Below are 20,040 nucleotides of genomic sequence, written 5' to 3'. Positions count from 1 at the left end.
ATGGCAATAAAAAAATATTGGCAGCAACATATGGGAAAGCATTTTTCTTTAACTTTAAAATATTCATATAAAAAAAGTACAAAAAAATTCTTTGTCTCTAAAAAAAATCTTGTACTGAACACTAACATATCAAAAACTGGGAATTTCATTCAGTGAAAAAAAAATCTTTTAAAAAAGTTTATGATGTACATTTATGTGATTTAACATGACATTTACCAGTTTAAAAGATCATTTTGTAACTCAATAAAGTCACAGTTCTTGAAGTTCAAGACCGAAAAACTGAAAATACACGACTAGAGGAACTACCCACCCCACAGGGTACTTTTTATGACAAACTGCGACTTTCCTGACTTACAGAATTATCTGTTAAATTGAACAGTTAAACTGAACAGTTAAATTGGGAAAGATGTTCAATGGTTAGAAGAAAAAAAACCCGCTTTGGAACATTCTACAGGTAAACACATGCATTGTTAGCAGGTGATAGCATCATGACTGGGTATGAACAGGGCGTCCTTGAAAGGGTCAGTCGTTTCGTTATACACGTGATTGTATAAAGAATGTTACTACATGAGCTCAGGAACACTTTGGAAAACTGTTGTTAAACAGCGTCCCAACTTTGTGTTTGTCCAAAAAAAAAAAGAAAAATCGAACATTTCCATTGAGTATATAGCAGCTGTTATATACTCAATGAAAAGTGTAAGTGTTAATATATATTAACACTTAAATATCTCAAGTTTATTCATTAAGTGAAACTGGATAACTTGTCTGACATTCAAGTGAAAGTCCCCTGATTAGCAATTACTTCCTTTGGAATATTTGATCCACATGTAAGGGATATGTCAAAAAAAAGGCTTACCACAACACTGTAATTCCTAACAGTTACACATTTTTAACCTTTTCAAGAGTCTATTCACGGATATTAAAAACATTCTTAAATTCATCTTCAAACAACTTCTTCAGTCTGTCTCCCTCGGCAAGGAATTCAGAATTGTCCTGCAAAAGAACATAACAGTCACTGTCAAAAAAAAAAGATCTTCATTTTCGATGTTTAATTGATATTTAAACATCTTAGTACCACATGTGAAGATGCTGACAACTCTAGAGGTTGTTAATGGCTGTTTCTCACTCTGTTGTATGAAGCACAGTTGGTGAAAATGAGCTGGACGTCGGACACAAACTCTCCAACAGTCTGGTAGAGCTGCTTCTGCAGTTTGTCTGCTACGCTGCCCAGCCACGTCGGAGTCTCGATCACAGTGGAGTAGTCTTGCAACTGCAGGTGCAAAGCACAAATGATGAAAGTAGTAGACTCAGTAACACCTTTGTGTTTTTTTTACATCAATTTCATAAGCAAAGACCTGATGATAGTGTGATTCCTCCTGCAGCCAGATCATCGCTATGGAAAAGAAAAAGACTCACATAGAGACTTGGGTTCGTAGCAAATGTTTGTTCCTCGTCAGCACTGCACAGATAAAGGAGGAGATACTCGCATTCCTGGTGATGTACAACAGAAGGAAAGAAGAGCGACAGCAGTGAAACAGAGAGAGACAGGCATTAAGAAGTGAAGACCTAAAGGCAGAGAGACAGACAGAGTCACACAGTGTGCTCACCAGCATGTGTTGTGATATTTGGCGGGACAAGGCTGCTTCCATTTTCAGCTCATCCCGGTAATAGTATTCTTGGTTGCTTTTGAATACACAGAACGTACACATCCACAGACGACTGTCCCTGTTTACACACACACACACATAAATAAACATACACATGTATCCATACACATATATCCATACACATATATCCATACACATATATATAAGCAGTAGCAGCACAAGCGAGCACAGAGACAAGACTAACCAGGGAGGACAGGGACACACTGGTCTTATCAATGGACTTTATGCATTTTGCATTCTGGCACTCTTTGCACTTTGAGTGCCGTCTCTTTCCCAAACAGCACTCTTGTACCATCTGAGTAAAGATACCAAAGCATTCAGGCTCTTGCAACCAGACTGTGCAACAGCTTCTTCCCCCAAGCCACAAGACTCCACAGTTCTCAGAAGCTGAACTGAGTTCACTGCACAACACAACATGCACACTGTCACCTTATACCTCGCAATATTTACAGCCACTGTTCCACCTGCACTTTATACCGCTGACACTGCGTACAATACTGTCCCTCCCACCACTTTATGGCTGTCTCAAACATTCCCTAACAGGGCCATGTTCTGGTCGCTGCTGCTCCTTGTTGTTTTATCTATAGTCTTTGTGCAGTATATATAGTCTTCAGTCCTTTTGCACTTTGTTCAGCTGTTAAAGGTGTATTTATAAATTCTAGTGTAGGACCTGGTCCCTGGAGCAACGCTGTCTCGTTTCCCTGTTCAGTGTTACTGTAAACAGCTGAAATGACTTTAAGAACCCTCTTGACTTCTGAATCCTGCACGTTGCAGTCAGGCAGGTTCGGGTCAGAGACTGACAGAGTTCATGTCTTTAATGAACAGCTATTTGTTTTGCTGTTATTCACCAAGAAAGAACTAAAATAAGGGACAATCTGTCTGTTTATTTAGCTGAGATCTTCCCACCACTGTGGGCGGGGACAATGAGAAAAGAGACAGAGAGCACTTTGGACTGACCCCAGCCGCTGGATCAGCACTTTGCAGAGTCACTGGCACTCCATCTTGTCTCTGCCCATGTCTCTTTAATCACTTCTGGTGATTTTGTTGGGGACAGGTTTGGGTGGTTGATAACTAAATATTTTGTATGGGCATTAAAAACTCTGAATCTGTTTGTTTTACAAACCAACCGCAAGAAAAACAGAAAGACCCAGAGGTACAGCCTCTGTGCTTAACTGTCAACTCATAGATGGACAGAAAGATTCAAGACAAACTGCATTTTAACACAGGATTAAAAAAATTCTTTCAGTCTAAAAAAATGGTTAAAGCTTAAACCACGCCAAAAAAACAACTGATATGACATATCATCAACAACAAATGTAATTATTTTATAACCAACTCACCCCACAATGGTGTCTTCAATATGAGGCAGGTGACATTTTTGGTGGAAGGAGCGAGGACAGTGATCACATACCACCAAACTTTCAGCATCACTTCTACAGATGCAGCACTCGTCATCGTTTTTCTGATTCTCCTGGCAAGACAGACATGACAGCAAATCTATTTACACGCAGTACAATTACACGTCGCATCTTTCTGCACGTGATCAGAAAATGCTGCTTGTCTGAAACTGATCAACAAACTTACCGCGTCTTCACACTCTGGTTTGCACAGTGTGCAACGGCACAGCAGTGAGTGGATCTTCAAGATACCTGCCTGAAATTAGACAAATTAGCAGTGACTTCCTCTTCGTTTGGCACGACATAACCTGTCGCTCTCTCCTGGTCACAGTGTGATTTTTAGAGCTGACAACGTCACGACACAGCATCACTAATACCATTTAGATGCTGGTATTTCCACTCTCTGTAAATTGAATAACATGATTATTATTATTGTTCCGTAAACCAGTTTATGCTAATTTGAGTCCAGGATGGAGTTTCCATCTGCTGTCTACTGTCATGAGCCAAACTGAAGATCAACTTATTACATTTATAAGATTAACATTCTTACTCTTTCAGACTGGTAGTGGTGGAGTCCGTCATCCCTGTGTTGGATTCAGCATACATGCAATCCAGTACAATTTTACATTAATGACAGGCTCGCTGCTCACCGTCTGCTCTCTTTGCGCTCTAACAGAGCTGTTCCGGCTAATGCAAACACAACATTTCCGACTGCCATTTTTACTGTGCCACTAATAACAACACTGAGGTCGATGATTAGTGACTGGTGATGGGTACTGACTGATACTGCTTCCTGACCGAAGCACCCTTAAATGAATCTCGTCTTGTCTCGGTTTCTACAGCTTATCCGAGTCCGGGTCGCAGGGGCAACAGTCCCAGCAGGGAAGCCCAGACTGTCCTCTTCCCGGCTACTTCCACTGGCCCTTCTGGGAGGACACCAAGGCGTTCTGTCAGCAAGGCGAGAGACATAGTCCCTCTATTGTGTCCTGAGTCTGCCCCGGGACCTCCTCTTAGAGGGACATGTGCGAAACAACTCCCCAGGGAGGCGTTCGGGAGGCATCCTAACCAGGTGCCCAAAGCACCTAATGTGGCTCCTCTCGTTGCAGAAGAGCAGCAGCTCTACTCTGAGCCTCTCCTGGATGTCTGAGCTCCTCATCTATCTCTAAGGCTGAGCCCTGCCACCCTGCGGAGGAAAGTCCCACAGCTCGTGACCACAGGTGGGAGTTGGAACGTAGATCGACTGGTAAATCAGGCACCACAACAGGGAAGTACAGCACCCGCATCACAGCAGACCCACCTATCAATCTCCCGCTCCACTTGAAATGAAATACACTTGTTATTCCCACTGTACACATGGGTGTTGCCAAATCAACCAGGACTAAAATCTTAAAGGTAACCTGTGGAGTTTTTGATCAACAGTAGACCTGTGGAGCAGAGCTTTTACAAGAGGGGACTCGAGCATGTTGGTGACACCACACACACACAGTACAGCAAATGGTTTGACACGATTCTACTGATTCTGCGATACGCCAGCAAATGCAAGAAAGAAGAAGACCGCTAGCAGGTGAACAAAATTTTCAGGAAACCTCAAGATTGCATACAGTGTGTTTTGGTGAAAAACACTGCAAACAGAAACTTTGCTTACAAGAAAAACACAGAGAGCAACATTAAGGACTGCAACTTTCAGAATGCATCACACAAACACACAAAGATACACAGTTAATGATTCAAGATGCTCTCGGTGGACTGGAATGGCAAACACACACATTCTAACACCACCCTAACCATGATCACCTCTTTTAGCACACTGAGGGGTTTTCCTTCCCATTCAATGTATTTCCTCCAGGAGCCTGAACACGAGGCCTCCTCCACAAACTCCATTGGGGTCATCCACCTCGTCTCAGTACGAATACTCTTCCCACAAGTCCCTGGTGGGGAAAACGAGGTTAGAGGAGATATATATTTCTGGGTGTAGCTGGTTAGTACACATTTTATCACACCATTCACCAGAGTGACAGGTTGGACATTAAACAGGACATACAGATAAGCATATTCACCTTTTTTTATGTATGAGAGATACAGTTACCTGATGCAAATCGGTGTACGTGTAAGGTTGCAGCCAAAGCTCCACATGTAACTTTGAACACCTTCTTGCTACTGTCATGGCTGCCTTCTGACTGCTGCTCAGTCTGTTCCTCTGCCTCTCCCTCTTCATCTGTCAGGGTGAAGAGTACGACTAACATTAATGATGAGCACGATACTGTAATTTGCTTTAATACTGTGTGTGTTAGCATACATGCATTTAAACCTTGCATATGAGCACCTGTGACATCTGCGGAACTTTCTTGGCTGCTTGATGAAGCCCGATCTTCCCTTTCCTCAATTTCACCCTCATCTTCTTCTTCTCCCTCAAGCACTAAGAAAAGGAGAAGGTAAGTAGTACACCAGCTCTCCGACATTATAAATTAAGAAGCTGACTGCCTCTACATTTCATGGACGCTAGATAGATATGGCTCTGAAGATTTTAATGTTTTAATATTTTATGTGAGGTAATAAATGTTCTGGTAAGAGCTTGTGGGGATGCACTGCTCTCTCATAAGCCATCAAAAATACAAAAGAGCTCTGCAGTTGTATACAACAACTGTTCTTCCCTAACACAACAAACCTGTGCTTCCAGGATTCGATGAGAACAGTGACTTCTTGGCCTAGAAGAAAGAAAACAAGGACATTGTTCAGATGTGAATCACTGAAAACAAGAAGATGCACAAGGTCAGAACTGATTTATTGATGTATTTTCACAGTTTTTTTGTTCTTACCTTATGAAACTCTCTTTTGTACCTCCCAGATTTCAGGTGGCCTCCCTGCAGTGAAATTAAAAAAACAACTGAACAATGACTTCCACCACAAACTGTGCCTTACGTAATCTAACAAGGAACGCCGACATGGCAAATGCTAAAAAAAGCTGCTCAGTCACACACTTATGTTTGGTGCATATTCCAAAACTGAAATCCCGTTTCAACAAACCTGGATAAGTTTTCCCAGCGGCGTGTCCCTACATCGAATGCTCAACTTCCAGTTCTTGTAGCTCTGCTTACCAGCAAACCTCTCAAATTGAGTGGGAGTAAACCACTGCTTCTTGACCACAATGCACTTCTCCCCTGAAACATTCAGAAGGTTAAGGATACGTAAACGTCCAAGATCATTATTAGGAAATAGTTTGCATGCAAAAACTTGTGGCTTTGGTTCATTTTGCATTGTTAAATTTAAGTTTTTAAGTCTTACCGACCTTTAGCCAGTTTGTCTCTCTTCAGTATCCCCTCCTGCTGTCCACAGGTCACCGGCAGCTGGTACTTGTAGATGGGCCAGGTCCAAATGTCGCCCTTCTCTCCCTTCTTCAGGGGAGAAGCTGCAAAATGAAAAAAATCTTTTTCTGATTGAGGCATCGCACAAGGCCACACCAGTGAATGTGTTGTGTATACAGTCATGTAATATACAGTCATGTTTACAACAGTAGAACATCAGTAGGAAGTGACTTACAGAAGCATAATTTCTTTGACTTTTTCCTCGGAGCTGGACCAGGATCGGCCTGCTCCTCGTCATCATCACACACACTTCTGCTTCTCTGGTTTTTCTTCTTTTTCACCCATTTTCCTTTCTTCTGCTCTTCACCCTCCTCCTCTGAAAGCTCCTTCCTTTTCCCTTTGTCTGTCTCTTCCTCGTCCACTTTTTCGGGCAGTTGTGAGCGAAAATGGAAAGACCCTGCAGTTGCATTAATAAAACAGCAGTCAAAACAGCTGGACCTAAACCTCTTCTTCTTCAGGAAGCTGAAAGAGGCCCAGCGCACATTGAAACTGCTGCTAAATTTCTACAGGACAACCACTGACTGTGCTACTGCATGTCATGCCAGCTGCACAGCCGCAGAGAAAGAAGGACCCAAAGAGCTCCCAGACTTGGACACCTGACGTGACCAAAGCTCTAAGGCGAGGCTCTAAGGCTGTGGGTTGTGTTTCTGCAAAAGCTGCTTCTGTTTTGACTTTTTGCTGCGGGGTCGCTGCATTTCTTTTTTCGTTTGGCCTTGCAAATTTAGTCTGAATGCAACGTACTCCATACTGATTGGGGTCAACCATCATTTCTTCACGACTAATGTGAGAGCTGACTTGCGAACAGCCACGCTGTTTTGCAGTGCTGCTGATTTTAAAAGTTGAGAATATGAGACTTTGCTTGCAAGGATTTATTAAACTGAATCACTTTGGAATACTTTATTAGTTTTTCATATTCTTTCTGTTTCCATTAATTTTGTCCTAGAGCATGCATTACAAACATTAATCGTGAAGCATGAATAAAACATGAATCATAAGAACAGAGAACCTTAAGACAGAAAGCAGAATCACAACCGTTAACACACCGATGACCATAAAAAAAGAGACTCTGACCGTCCATGAGGCTGTTGCGCAGCAGCCGCAGGGTAGAGTAATGGCTCAAGATGGTCTCCTTGAAGACAGACCCCCAGAACACTTTGATGTGCTCTGCTCGCTGCGTCTCAAACCAGTCCAGAAGCTCATACAGAGCCTTCTTCAGGTTCTCTTTACTCTTCATGCGACTGATCTTCTGCACACGCACAAAAGTATGGAATAAAATCTACAGCACAATAAACTGCGTCATGATTAGTTCAACAGTGATGTGTGTGTGCAACAGTATGTTTCAAAGACATCAGTTTCATCAGTTCAGTTTCCTGCTTGCTCACCTCTTGAACACTGCACTGTGTGATTGACTGATTAAGATGACTGCATGTCATGTGAAAGGAGTGGCAAAGAAAATATCAACAGATGCTGCAGCTCGTCATCTTTGCAGAACTTTAAAAGGTTTCATCACTTTTGTTTTCTATCCCCAAACTTCATTATTTTAGCCCTCGTTGCTAAATCAGAACAGTTTGTTTATGATGCCCCCAAGCAGCCAAACGAATCAGTTATTCCGGGTTTAGTATTTTACTAACCAAGGCTTCCCTCCCAATAGCTCTTAATAGAGACTTCTTAAATGACTACTTTGCGTCTAAATAATAACATATTCACTTACAGTTTGTTTGTTTGTTTCACGAACCAGTGCAGTTATAGCAAACGCTGCAGAGAGACACGCCTGTAATGAAATCTATGTTGTTGTCTACGCATTTCCGCTCCCGCAGCAGCGCGCATTTCATCCACACAGCACCTGAGGAGGAGGAGGAGGTAACACCAAGCGAGTGTCCAGTGTCTCACCTTGAATCTGTCCTCTGGAATCAGGTTGTGGTCCCTGAGCTGGGTGATAAAGGTGTGCGGCTTCTCCATGCAAGACATTTCTGTCTTATTGCAATGGAAAAAGCGAAGCAGTTCGTCAGGCTCCAGGAAATCCAGCGGGTCCATTGTTGGTCAGCTGCAGCCGCTTAGCCTCACTTCTCTGCAAGACAACACCAGGCCGAAACGCTCCAAATAGATCTTACATTAAATATGTAAAAAAACAATCTAGAAATCATTAGTTTACCGGAAGTGGTGGATTGTAAAACAGGTCTTTGCATTCAAAGATCAAAGCGTCTCTTGTGGATATGCCCACAAATGCTCTCTCTGTTCCTCCTTTCGGTGACGTTTGGAAAGTGAAACTTTTTTTTTCCCTCCTTTTGACAATTTGCAGTTCCGGTCAGTGGCAGCAGGGGTCATCAAGGTGATTGGCTGCATCCTCCAAGCAATGCAGCTAAGAGTGGTTAGACTCAGTTACATCACAGAGCGCCAGTCTCCACCCAGGATAAGGATAAGGATGCCTTTACTGTAACGGCACAGTTGTACAACGAAAATCAGATGCAGCTTTTTTTGTGGTGGACATAAAAGTGCAAAGATAAAAGACATGATAAATAAACAACACACAACAAACAACTTGACATAAAAGCAGCAAGAATGGAATAAATAAATAGTAAGATAAAAACCTATGAAATAAAGTAAAATCTATCGCACATTCCCAAATATTTCTCTTGGATTGAATCTGTTCTGAATCTGTAGAATCTGGAGGTGAGAAACCTTGAAGGAGCGACAGCGCCCCCCAGAGGGCAGCAGTGTGAACACACCGTTGTCTGGGTGGCAGCAGTCCTGGTTTGTGTCTCTGCGCGGCGATATGACTCTGAGTGTGTCTGTCAGTGAAGGAAGCTGTGTCCTTAAAACGTCCTGTGCTGACTTAATAACTTTCTCCAAAGCCTCTTTGTCAGCGATGGTGCAGCTTTTGAACCACACCAGAATGCCTGTGGGTGATGATGCTTTCCACTGAACATCTGTAAAAGGACTACAGCAACTTTGCTTTCCTCAGTGACCGCTTTTTTCACAAGCTCAGTGGTGTTAATGTGGGATCCTGAGAGATGTGTGTTCGCAGGAATTTGAACTCACTGACCCGCTGCAGTTTCAGTTACTGTTACAGTGAGCGCATGGATCTTCAGTGAGCAACAGAAAAGTAGTTACTCTAAAGCCATTTGTTCAAAACGTGTTAGACTTACTGAACGGCACCACCTGCTGGCGGAAGCCGTGTAGTACATTTAGAATTTACAAGAATTAATACTACGTAAAATAACCAAGCTTCTGTGACATTGTAAGTAATTACAACAAAAAGACGTTATTTCTAACAGTCAGTTAAACAAGCTGACAAAAGCTTTAGTCCAACAAGAATATTACAAAACAGTTTCACTCTATGGGTTATATTTTTGTCCTAATAGGTAAACTTAAGCTATATGGTTAATATCTTTAAAGATGTAACCTCCTTTGCATCCAGCATTTGCTTTTTTTTTTTTTTTTTTTTTAAGGTTTGTTCCATGTCAACCTCAGGTGAAAACAAGAAAATGGGAATGAAAAGCTGAGGGGCTGCTCTGAATTGGACATTGCGATGAGAAACTTGTTGAATCCTTTGCATATTTGCATTTCATGACTGGGATTTTTAATTTTTTGATGTATGTATGTATGAAATGACCCAAAATACTGACTAGCTGTCATTGCAACTTTGGGAACATGAATTTGATGTAAAAGTATTGCAACGCATTGCAATGCAACTGCATTGAACTTAACCTGAGAAACACAGTAACACTGGAAAACGTCAACAGTCTCTAATGTTACTTGTCATTTAAAGTTTTGAATATTGCAGGCAGATGTGCAAAGCTGTCAGTCTTTGGCTCCCTTTTCACTAGCTTTGACCTTAAAGCTGTCATTAAACTTTTATATGCAGACAATATGACAAAATTATTTTGACACAGTTATATGAGAACTATTTATAATTTATTGGTTTTGTTTTTCTTCAGTCAGGTTGTTTGTCACTGTCCTCATCATATTCCTCCAAGTCATTGTAAATGACATCTTTGTGGTGTTGCTGACAGGTCTGCACCACCTGCAGGACAGTTGCAAGGCGTCTGTCCAGAGCAGAGAGGTGTGTTTCAGAGAGGAGGGGGGCCATGCCTGCCAGAGGATCCTGGGCCAGCGATTCCCGCATGACATCACTCAGACAGAAGTGAGGGAGCGACAAGAGGCGCAGGCGGAGGAGGGTGGAGCGACGGATCCTACATATGTGGATGGAAAGCATGATCAAAAGCCACAGTAACACATGTTTCCTTAACCTCTCTGGGTCCTTTAATACACACAGCAATATTTACTGAATTGATTGTTTTCTGTAGTACAGCTTGCAGCTTCATCCACTCTTGAAGAACAAAAACAATTTAAAATTTATGTCACCCATATATCTTTTAAAGTGTGTCACTCATTGAGCTAATATTTTTTTTTGTTTTGTTTTACCTGCAGCATTGTTGCAAAGGAGCTAGTATAGACGGCTCATCCCGAGAATGACGCCCAAACCTGGAAAACATGAGATGAGATAGTCACAAGAAAGTCCTGTAAATAAGAGTAGAGAGTAGCTGACTTCTAGACATGAGTTGTTACAACTGCCTGAGCTGAAATGAGTCAGCAGAAGTTGCTACTCACCCTCGACCGTTGTCCAAATGCAGCAGAAATGTCTCATTGCCAAATTTGTCAAACGTCTCATAGTGGTGTCTGTCCATGTTGCCTTTGAGTGAAAACATTCATGTTTATTTTGACTTTGTGAGAGACATTTTTGTAGAAATGAAAAGAAGACATAAAGTTAATAATGTGCTATAATGCCATCGTGCATCAATACGTTAGATAATATTCTTATTTACTAATTTTGTAATTTGCGGTTTGAAATTCACTTATCAGTGACATATTTTCAGTGTTTTACCCTCCTCTCTTAAAAAGAGACTGTCTGTAAGCCTCCTTTTGTTGTAAATCTATTGACTACAGGGGTGACTTTAAAATACAGAGAGACTGACTCATGAGGAAGTCCAGTACAGCCATGTCTATGAGATCCACCAGTCTGGTGCCATGGTTGTAAGGAGGCGTCTGTTTCACTGTGTCACAGTATGCCGGGTCCTTCTCCCACCTGGGAACAACAGTACAAAGTAGAAGAAACCGGATACACTATATAGACAAAAGTATTGGGGCACCTGACCATTACACCAGCAGGGACTTTAATGGCATTGTATTCTAAATACACAGCTTAGCAGCAAAACCAGCTTCCACTCTTCTGGGAAGACTTTCCACAAGATTCTGAAGTGTTTCTGTGGGAAATGTGAGGTCAGACACTGATGTTGGACCAAAAGGTTTGGCTCACAATCTCTGTTCCAGTTCATCCCAAAGGTGTTGGATGGGGTTGAGGTCAGGGTTCTGTGTGGGCCAGTCAAGTTCTTCCACACTAGACTCATCCAGCCTTGTCTTTGTGGACTTTGCTTTGTGCACTGGGGCACAGTCATGCTGGAATAGAAAAGGACCTTCCCAAACTGTTGTCACAAAGTTGAAAGCATAGCTTTGTCCACAATGTGTTGGTGTGCTGAAGCATTAAGATTTCCCTTCACTGGAGGTAAGGAGCCAAGCACAACCGCTGAAAAACAGCCCCATAAAGAGATATGTGTGGATACTTTTGTCTATATAGTGTACTTACCGGTACAGGCCTGGAAATCAAACTAGGAGGGAAAATGTGTCCACATCATTGTTAAAAATATCCCCATGGTTCTCCAAGTGGCTGAAATTGGCTCCTAAATAACCACACTAATAAGGTTTATTGACATCAGTATTGATTACACATTAACTCATCTGTTGGTAACATTGTTGTGTTGCAATGCTGCACTCACACCACTGGAGGGCAGTGAAGACCCGTGATTCATACACTCATCTCAAGTGTAAGCTCCAGCAGCAACAAACACTTTTAGTTTAAACCATCAAAATAAAACATTTAAAACAAAAAATGATCCCACTACCAAGTGTATACATATTATACATACATTATTTTTTGCAGTTCTGATACTTGTAAACAAAATATCAATAAAAGACAGATGGTATACCCACTGTGCCAGCTTGGTGCGGCTGTAGGAACGTCTCCATGGTGACCTCCAGGACCTGCGGGGGGCTAGGCTGAGGTCAGGAAGCATGGCGGCCAGGGAAACCTCCAGTGCATGTGGCTGACCACACACTGGATGCTCTGTTGAACAGTAGTACTCACACTGGCCATAGAAACACTCGTTCCCCGCTAGCAGGAGTCAGAGAGACGACAGCTTCTGTTTAGCAGTCAGGCAGTTCGTACGTTCTAATGCTTGGTGTAACTAAGTTTTGCTATGTGGAAGTGCAGGTGTGTGTGGGGGGATGGATACACACTGACAGTCACACATACCGGGGGAAGTGAAGAAGGTCCTGGAAAGCCTGCGGTCAGTGGTGATCTCTCTGATCTCTGTGGTGACATTGATGAGTCGGCCAACCACTGGAGGGACCCTGTTAAAGCCCAACAATCTGACGCAGACACATACACACACACAAATATTAACAAAAGAAACAGAGAGCATCAGCAAGAGCTGGATCACACTAGTGCTGGACTTTGACCTGATGGCTACAGACAAGTCTGTCTACCCAGCAGAACTGTTACTGCCTGCTGACACAATGTGACAGATTCTCTACCTGTCAAGGTGAAAGGCAGCAATCTCTGCATTGTGTCGTTCAAAGTCGGAGAAATAGAAGAGGTTTTCGTCTGTCTCTGCATCTCTGGATTGTCTGGGAAAACACTGAAAAATGAGTGCGCGAGCCTGTATGCTGATTTACATACTAAATAAAGTGACCTCCAGTTGTGATTTGGGAGTTAGCGTAAGCGGACTGGAGCAACACAAGCACTGTCATCAGTCAGTCATTTCTGTGTCTTACTTCATGGGTTTCAGCAGAGCTTGTCCGTAGTTTGGAAACGACATGACGAGCTTGAGCTGGGTGCCTCCTGTCTTCTGAACTGAAATATGTGATCAGAGTGAATATGAAGTGTGCATTAATTGTACTAATAGATGAACAAAATCATTGCATACACTACCATTACAGTAGTGCTGCACTGGTACTATGTGCATGGGTAGCAATACACCTGTTTCTCCACACGGTGGCCTATTAGACTGTTAGTTAAACCACCAGCTGCCACTGGACCCTCCGTTTCATACATTACAGCCCTAAGACCCGAAAAAACTATATCCAGCAAATTTACCAATACAACACGTAAGAAAACACTCAGTGTATCAAAGGCTTGTTTGCAGCTTTGTCTCATTAACCAAAGCCCTTTTGGATTCTTTCATCTAAAAAAGCACAAGCCACCACTCCCACACTTCAAACAACTGGGCAGAGTGAATGAGTTAAATCAAAGCATGTGTTCTTTGACCAGGTTCAGCGTTAAGGTTCCACACATTCAGAGGAGGAGATTACTTTGGTTGCTGCAAACCATGCTTGTCCAGTAAATAATTCAAAAGATAAAAATCCTGAGATAAACATTGAATCCTCACATATTTATGTATAAGGTGTTTAGAACTTTGATTAAAGAAAAATTAATCTGAGTTCAAATGTTTAAAGATATTTACATTGTGGTGAGTGTTATAGATGAAAGAAAATGGTTGACATAGTCACAAAAAATCAGCCTGTAGCTGAGATTAGTGCTTAATCTGCACCATATAACACAAATCTCACTGAATTATTCATTGTGTGGCGTGCTGAAGACAGGGACGGGGTGTCTGAGATGAGCAAACATCTCAACGAGGTAATGTAACTTCATGGGACAAAAACAAACAAACAAACAAAAAAAACCCCGACAACAAATAAAATCACTATTGTTCTGATGTTTGTTCTGACAATAGTCACTTTTGTCTTAACCTTTATGCGTATGCATTTTATTTGAATTGTGTGTGTGTGTTTATGTACCATACAATACAATGCAGTACTGCAGTCCACTACATCGCCAGCACAGACTACAAAAGCATAAAGTCAGCTACATTTGCACACAGTCTAAACAAAAATGTAACATTACAAGCTTTATAAAGATAGTTTTTACTGCAATGCATTGGCAGTACACTGTATGGGTGTTATGTCACGTATCCACCATCCAATAAATGTAATGCAGACATTCACATTGCAAAGCTCACAACCAGTTTTTGGCCTACAGTACATGTCTTCTCTGTGTTTGATTTTCCACTGACCTCATGTTTTGCAATTAAAAGGATTGGTGGGCAATCAAACAGTGTGCTGAATGCTCCTGGGTTTATTAATCTTTTATTCTGTGTAAATGTGCTGTGTGTGAATTCGATGTGAGCCTAAGTGGTGTGTATCTAAGGATCCATCATCCAACATGTGTAACTTTGTGTGGATGTGTGGATGTGTTTCTAAAAATGTAATCCTTGCTGTTCTAAATATGAACTTTGGCACAGTTCACTGCATTCACTGGGTGAATACTTTACTGTTGCCTCTGGCTCTCTCACAGACCAGCTTGTTTTTGTAAAGGGATTGGAGTTAAAATGAGGAGAACAGGGTGTTTTGTAATTGTGTCAAGAGGAATCTGAATGATCAAACTTAAATGAAACCTTAGCCTACTGGGGGATGATTCAAGGTAAAGATTAGGTCAGTTTCAAAATTTAATTTTGCTCTATTGAGCAATGTTGCGCTCTGAAGTGAAGTACTGTATGTTATCTGTGGGCGGCCTTGAACCCAACATAAGGTGTAAAACTATGACAAACATGGGAATAGTGACACTGACAGGCACTGAAAATGAAAAAAAGCAAGAGCCAATTTGATTGTTATGTATATTGAAATCAAATAAACTAGACTCCAGTTATAACACATGTTGTGATAACAGGTTCCTCAGGCTGCCTTGTTTCAGTAAAAGTTAAATACAGAATCCTGAAGTGTTTTCACATGAGTGGGTTGTGCAGGTTTTGGCAGAACATGAATAATATTTAAAGAATCATGTCTGCAGTATGTTTTTCCAATATTTTACCAAAGGGTCCCAGTGAGAAACAGTTATGTCTGGCTGACACTTCTGGATGTATTTTAGGAACAGAAAGATTAAACTCCGGTGCCCACACACACACACACACACACACATTTCCTCACCAGCACTGAGGATACGCTGCGTTGCCAAATAGTGGGTCAGCTGGACCAGGTTAGGATCCTTCCTGTTGTACAGCTCCCAGCGGGAGATGCCCAGGTGGAAGCGAAGCCAGGGAGGGTGGGTCTCCACGTCTCTCGTCCAAGTGACTTTGTCATAGCCTTCATCCTGACTGGAACTCTGCCTTCAGGAGAGTAAGCGAAGGTGATAAATTGGCAGATCTGGAAACCACTGAAGGTTACAGTCAAACTCTGTATTAAAGGTCTATATGAAGCAGCTAAAGCCACACATTTCTTCTCATGCTGTTCAATGAATTTTATAAAAGATCACCAGTACGTTGAGATAAATAAGATATATATATATATATTATTTTTTTAGTTATTTTTCATGAAAATTTTGACTGGGGCAACAGCAGGCCCCAATATATTATAGTACGACGTGGTCCATCCTAAAACCAGACAAAGATACATGCTAGGTGCTCAGTGAGGTTACATGTAGGCACAAACTGGTAGATGCTTTGAGCTAAATGCTAACATCAACTTGCTAATGCACTCAGAGTGAGGATTATATCATGCTAAACCTTAGCAGGTAAAAACATGTTTACCCTGTTCACCCATCTCAGATTAGCATGTTAGCATAGCATACTAACATTTTTGGCTAAACACATAACATACTAATTAATATACTAATTTACTATCTTATTTTGATCTGTTAGCAAGCTACTGTGATATTTAGAATTAGCACATAGCATTGTTCTCTATCTTAGGAATAAACCAAAACCTCATGGTGGTGCTAGAAGAAAAGACAGAGGATCAAGCTCAGTAGGCTTCATCTTGTGGGCACCTTCAGTGTCTGCACAGACTTTCATGGATATTCCAGTAGTTGTTTAGCTACTTCTGTCTGGACCAAAGTGCCATCCATAGAACCAGCAATTGATCAATCTTTTTTTCTACATCTGTTTCTCTTACCACTGACTCTCACTGCTGATCTCCTCTTCTCCCTCCTCTTCTTCATTTCCTGTATCCCTTGAATGTTCATTTATCTTCACCCTCAGCAGCCAGTCATCTTCTTGCAGCTCTGGGTGTGGCGGGTTGTACAGCGGGTGCTTGAACAGCGCCTCCAGCTTAGAATGACCCCTGAATTTTTGAATTACTTGTCCAGCTCCAATTAGTTTCTTTTCCCTCTCAGTGGCATCACTGAATAAAAGTTTTTCTTTAGGGTGTAAGGTTTTGGCATTCAGTTTGTGATGCTCTTCCTGAGGGATTGTTGCCAGTTTTTGTGAGGAGGAGACAGCTGAAGAAGAGGAGGAGTGGGAGATAGGCTGATGGTGCTGAGTATCTGTTCTTGGTATGGAGGAAGAAGAGGAGGTGGGGAGGACACAGGCATTCTGGAGGACAGAGAGACAAAATATTGCCAAAAGGAGGTGGAGAGCAAGGGACAGACATGCCAGACCCAGATAGATGGAGCGAGTGGTTCGGCCCAGGTTCAGTTTTATCATGCTGGAGGAAAGAGAGACAACAACAAAGAGACAGTCTTTTTAAATCCATACAGACTGTGAAGCATTCCACCTAAATAAACATTAAGAAGTGGAAAAAATAAGAAAAATGCCAGATGAGTAAGAACTTTTACTTTGAAGTAACTGAATTGCTCACAAAAAGGACAAACTATTAACTTAAGTGCCAATCAATGAAAGACCACCTTTAAGAGACCCCTGGTACAACAACAATATCAGTGTATTGGTCACATTAAATTCAAACAGATTTAATATGGCTACAGTCTAGAAATCTGACAACTTGTTGCATATGGAAGCAAAGTAAGTGCTTGGAATGAAACTTTGTGACATATGTGGTATGTATGTTTGATGTATGTTTGATGTGGCTGCTATAAATGTCAGTAGCAAATTTTATGGCAAACCATTCAATAGCTGTCAAGACAACAAGATTCCTCATTTGTGAACACAAGTGTGCATAAAAATAAATAAATAACTTAATTGTTCTGCTGCTCTAGTACAAGTTGAGATATTTCACAGATTAAGATATTGACATGCTGATGGTGCTAGATGAAAAGACAGCTGATCAGCGAAGTCATTAGGATTCATCCTCTGTGCACCGTGAACGTCTGTAGCAAATGTCAGAGCAGCCATTTCATTAATTGTTGTGCTATTTAATTCAAAACAACAAATGAAAAAAGTTCGAGGATCACCAAAGTCATTTAGATAGTTTAGATAGTTTTCCAAAGTGGCATATGACCAACAGGCAGACAGATTGACATCGCCAAAAGCCAAATTGAAAGCACCGCAGAATACACATTCACACACTGTGACGCAGCCTTAACAAGATTGCAGGTTGTGAACTGCATGCATTAATGCAGGGGGCATGGTGCTGAATGACAATGACGGCACACATCTTTGACCCATCTGGAGACAGCTAAAGGGTGCATCTAATTATCATTGGCTGTTGTCAGCATGCAAAAAGCTCATATGAATGTCTGCATGGTTGCACACTAACAGCATTCATAAAACCCATTGGAGCGAATGTTGTGGTTCTAATGCAGCTCCCGTACTCCCACAGTTACATCCCACTTTAAAAGAAATTCAGCAGAAGCTTCATGATTGTCAGGATGCAGTTAAACACCTGCTTTGGTCTCCTCTGATTAACATCGCAGAGAGTTTATGGGAAGTTTATGTGTGAAGTGCATTTTTGCATCCTAGAGACTCTTTTATGTCACATTAATAAGCAAAGATTTAGAAGAATGTAATCCCCACCGACTATTTCACGTAGTCAGACAGGTGGATGAGACACATACACACATTCACACTGCACTAGTTAAGCAGAAGGCTGTCAGATAATCATTTACATCAAATCCTCAAAGAAAGAAAAGCTCACTAAAAAAAATCAATACATTATTGAACAACTTGCTGCTCCAAAATTCCCTGTGTGGACCAGCAGGCTGGAGGGATTACTTACATCTCTTTCCCTTCAAGACCTTTTTCTTCTCACCCTCTGTTCTGCTCCCCTTCCTCTTTTAATGAGTTGGATGATCAGAGTTTGGTGGCATTTCTACAGTTTTTTTTTTTTTTTTTTTGCCCTGGTCTTTGCCAGGAAGATTGAGTTTGTGTGTTTTGTTTGTTATCTTGTCGTCACTGCAATCCAAACAGACACAAGAGGACCGGCATGTTGCGGTGACCTGTGTCTGTGTGACCCACAGTTAAGGGGAGGGGAATCACAATATGATCCTTTAATGTGCCTGGATCAATACAGTGTGGGTGTAAATAGTGGTGCTACACAGCAGTCCTGTACAGAGCTGACATAATACCACCAATTCAATTTAATAATCTTAACACAGGTATTTTAGGTCAATGCAGTAGCCCTTAAAACAAAACAAAAAACAAATTTCATATTTAACTTTATAATCTTTAAAGACACGTTAGGATATTTCTCCCATTCTTAAGTTAATGATTTCTGTCTCCAGAACTTTTGTAAGAACCCTCAATGTGGTTTGCGTTCATTTTGTGAATTCGTGCAGGCTTTTCTTTTTTTGTTCAAGCTCAATACTTTGCTCTGTCAGTCAGTGAAAATACAGGAGATGTCAAGAGCAGTGAGATGGATCTTCTATAAACAGAGTAGCAGCGCGATGAAGTGCACACACACACACACGTGCACGCAGAGTAATAAGAGTAATCAATTCATATCCTGTAGGAGCTCAGATTAAATCAAATATTCATCTCTTTAACACGGTCTCTCTTTTGTCTTTGTCTGAACCTATCCCCTCTTCTTCTCTGCCTCCTCCCCATTATCGTAAACCATCCATTACATTTCCTGCTGTGACTGCATCCTTCTTTCTGACATCCAGTATTTTATTTCCTCTGAGGGCTGAAAAATCATTCTCTTACATGTACTGCTTATTATATATTTCTGTTAATTAGCCAACTTTGCTATAAGAGAGAATGTATAATATATGACGCAGCAGGTCCCAGCAGAATAGGTTGCTGTTTTTCAAACCTGCGGCAACACGCTGCAGTGTTATATGCAGCTTCTGAGAGTATTTCATTACATGTAAACAGTTGTTCAGTGTCACAAATGAGATAGCAACAACGACAGGGTGAAAATATCATTTGTTAGATAAAAACTGCTTTTTAAGTAGATTTGGGAAAAAGGTATGACAGTATCTTTTTATTGTAATTATCTATTGTGATGATGATGTTCTTGCAGTTGTAAATTAGAATAATGGAATATGGGTTAGGGGTGTTCATTAGTGCTGACTTGGATTAAATAGAGTAGGTGGGGGGAGGCTCTCTGCGTGCTCCAGTGGAGTTTGGCCAGTTTTTGGTACTTATTGCCGTGACAGACTGCAGGCTCTGGGGAAAAGTGCATGTAACTATGAACACTACTCTCTGGTGTACCTTTTTCTTTTTTGTTTGTTTGTTCATTTTGTTAGCCAAGTCCACCATGGAAAGAGAATGGTAATAATCGAACGATCAGGTTGTTGATGAAGGCACCAGCAGATTTTGACCCAGT

At 41.4% G+C, this 20,040-nt stretch overlaps 2 protein-coding genes across 5 annotated transcripts; both read right to left on the bottom strand.

The window, feature by feature from the left end:
• Window positions 1-52: 52 nt before the first annotated feature.
• On the bottom strand, window positions 53-8,787 carry sp100.1 (SP110 nuclear antigen, tandem duplicate 1). Of its 4 annotated transcripts, none has more exons than XM_046415272.1 (17): window positions 8,579-8,786; window positions 8,317-8,494; window positions 7,498-7,672; window positions 6,602-6,823; window positions 6,351-6,470; window positions 6,089-6,222; window positions 5,881-5,925; window positions 5,730-5,769; window positions 5,388-5,480; window positions 5,151-5,279; window positions 4,859-4,992; window positions 3,252-3,320; window positions 3,008-3,138; window positions 1,608-1,725; window positions 1,417-1,491; window positions 1,076-1,270; window positions 53-993 (listed from the first exon to the last, which is right to left on the bottom strand). In XM_046415272.1, exons 2-16 carry the CDS (start codon window positions 8,458-8,460, stop codon window positions 1,109-1,111), a joined length of 1,791 nt encoding a protein of 596 aa, XP_046271228.1. In that variant the 5' UTR covers window positions 8,461-8,494; window positions 8,579-8,786; the 3' UTR covers window positions 53-993; window positions 1,076-1,108. The 4 variants fall into 4 exon arrangements, with proteins under 4 accessions (XP_046271228.1, XP_046271227.1, XP_046271229.1 ...); XM_046415271.1 differs by having other exon boundaries at window positions 1,127-1,270; window positions 8,579-8,781; XM_046415273.1 differs by lacking the exon at window positions 5,388-5,480 and having other exon boundaries at window positions 1,127-1,270; window positions 8,579-8,787.
• A 1,535-nt stretch (window positions 8,788-10,322) lies between these two features.
• Window positions 10,323-18,653, bottom strand: LOC124073204 (extracellular serine/threonine protein kinase FAM20C-like). Its single transcript, XM_046415275.1, has 11 exons — window positions 18,490-18,653; window positions 16,492-17,022; window positions 15,529-15,707; window positions 13,318-13,396; window positions 13,078-13,170; window positions 12,797-12,912; window positions 12,475-12,655; window positions 11,403-11,512; window positions 11,038-11,119; window positions 10,852-10,911; window positions 10,323-10,619 (listed from the first exon to the last, which is right to left on the bottom strand). Exons 2-11 carry the CDS (start codon window positions 17,019-17,021, stop codon window positions 10,361-10,363), a joined length of 1,689 nt encoding a protein of 562 aa, XP_046271231.1. The 5' UTR covers window position 17,022; window positions 18,490-18,653; the 3' UTR covers window positions 10,323-10,360.
• Between the last annotated feature and the right edge of the window lie 1,387 nt (window positions 18,654-20,040).

The sequence above is a fragment of the Scatophagus argus genome, chromosome 16 (genome assembly GCF_020382885.2).
Source record: "Scatophagus argus isolate fScaArg1 chromosome 16, fScaArg1.pri, whole genome shotgun sequence".
NCBI classification, from domain to species: Eukaryota; Metazoa; Chordata; class Actinopteri; family Scatophagidae; genus Scatophagus; species Scatophagus argus.
The sequence above is the reverse complement of the archived record's forward strand: the minus strand, read 5'-3'. Positions and strand labels throughout refer to the sequence as shown.